This window comes from Echiichthys vipera (genome assembly GCF_963691815.1).
Source record: "Echiichthys vipera genome assembly, chromosome: 22".
NCBI classification, from domain to species: Eukaryota; Metazoa; Chordata; class Actinopteri; order Perciformes; family Trachinidae; genus Echiichthys; species Echiichthys vipera.
In genome coordinates, this window is record NC_139847.1 from 597827 (window position 1) to 599628 (window position 1802).

General features: G+C 46.7%; 1 protein-coding gene across 1 annotated transcript in view; it reads right to left on the bottom strand.

Annotated features, from left to right (window-relative positions):
- The window catches only part of LOC310964174 (nephronectin), a 13503-nt gene extending 12403 nt beyond the window's left edge, over positions 1–1100 (bottom strand). Inside the window, exons 1-2 of the mRNA XM_083937214.1 lie at positions 868–1100; positions 330–430 (exon numbers count right to left, since the gene is read on the bottom strand). Of these exons, the coding sequence (XP_083793340.1) occupies positions 330–430; positions 868–935 (169 nt within the window). The 5' untranslated portion in view covers positions 936–1100. The remainder of the gene's footprint in view (positions 1–329; positions 431–867) is intronic.
- Between the last annotated feature and the right edge of the window lie 702 nt (positions 1101–1802).

Genomic DNA, 1802 nt, shown 5'->3' on the forward strand with positions numbered 1-1802 from the left:
CTCTGTAGTTGTTTTGTGTCTCTTTGTGGTTGTTTTGTGTCTCTTTGTGGTTGTTTTGTGTCTCTTTGTGGTTGTTTTGTGTCTCTTTGTAGTTGTTTTGTGTCTCTCTGTAGTTGTTTTGTGTCTCTTTGTGGTTGTTTTGTGTCTCTTTGTGGTTGTTTTGTTTCTCTCTGTAGTTGTTTTGTGTCTCTTTGTGGTTGTTTTGTGTCTCTTTGTGGTTGTTTTGTTTCTCTCTGTAGTTGTTTTGTGTCTCTTTGTGGTTGTTTTGTGTCTCTTTGTGGCTGTTTTGTGTCTCTTTGTGATTGTTTTGTGTCTCTTTGTGTCCTCACGTTGACAGTGTCCCCAGTTCTTCTGTTTCCAGCCCCAGCAACACTCCACACTGTTGCCATAGCGACAGAGACCGTGGGACAACACTGTCTGGTCCGTCCAGCTGCAGACACACACACACACACACACACACACACACACACACACATGAGTGAAAGACTAAATTGTGATTCTTCTGCACGTTCAGACCAGCTGTGAGTGTGTGTGTGTGTGTGTGTGTGTGTGTGTGTGTGTGTGTGTGTGTGTGACTGTGTGTGTGTGTGTGTGTGTGTGTGTGTGACTGTGTGTGTGTGTGTGTGTGTGTCTGTGTGTGTGTGTGTGTGTGTCCTGTCTCAACATGAATTTATTCTACAGTAACTTTGTTGACGGATCTTTAAACATAAATCATGTAAACTCTGCCTTAGTGCCTCTGAGCCACAACCTGCGGCACGTTCACACTCGATAAAACAACAACAACAATAATAACAATAATAATAAAATAATAATAATAATAACAATAAAATAAAAACCATAACATAAGTATTAATAAGGGGGTCAGACCCGTCCTGGTCCAGGCTCCGGCTCCTCACACACACCCAGCTCAGCAGAACCAGGCTGAGCCGGATCATCCTGCTGCTTTAACCCGGGACACACACACAGCCCAGCTCCGGTCCGCCCGGGTCCGCCCGGGTCCACCTGGACCGCCGGATCAACGTCTGCTCCGGTTCGGGAGCGTCCCGGTCTGCTCCGGTCCGCCCGGGACCACAAACAAACGCTAAACTCCGGCGCGTGAGCTCCGCGGTCAGCCGCCGATTGAAAGAGCCCGGCTTAATATCTGTTGCGTGTCTATTACGGCACTTACAGCCCCGCTTAATATCTGTTGCGTGTCTATTACTGCACTTACAGCCCGGCTTAATATCTGTTGCGTGTCTATTACGGCACTTACAGCCCCGCTTAATATCTGTTGCGTGTCTATTACTGCACTTACAGCCCGGCTTAATATCTGTTGCGTGTCTATTACTGCACTTACAGCCCGGCTTAATATCTGTTGCGTGTCTATTACTGCACTTACAGCCCGGCTTAATATCTGTTGCGTGTCTATTACGGCACTTACAGCCCGGCTTAATATCTGTTGCGTGTCTATTACTGCACTTACAGCCCGGCTTAATATCTGTTGCGTGTTTATTACTGCACTTACAGCCCGGCTTAATATCTGTTGCGTGTCTATTACTGCACTTACAGCCCCGCTTAATATCTGTTGCGTGTCTATTACTGCACTTACAGCCTGGCTTAATATCTGTTGCGTGTCTATTACTGCACTTACAGCCCGGCTTAATATCTGTTGCGTGTCTATTACGGCACTTACAGCCCGGCTTAATATCTGTTGCGTGTCTATTACGGCACTTACAGCCCGGCTTAATATCTGTTGCGTGTCTATTACTGCACTTACAGCCCGGCTTAATATCTGTTGCGTGTCTATTACTGCACTTACAGCC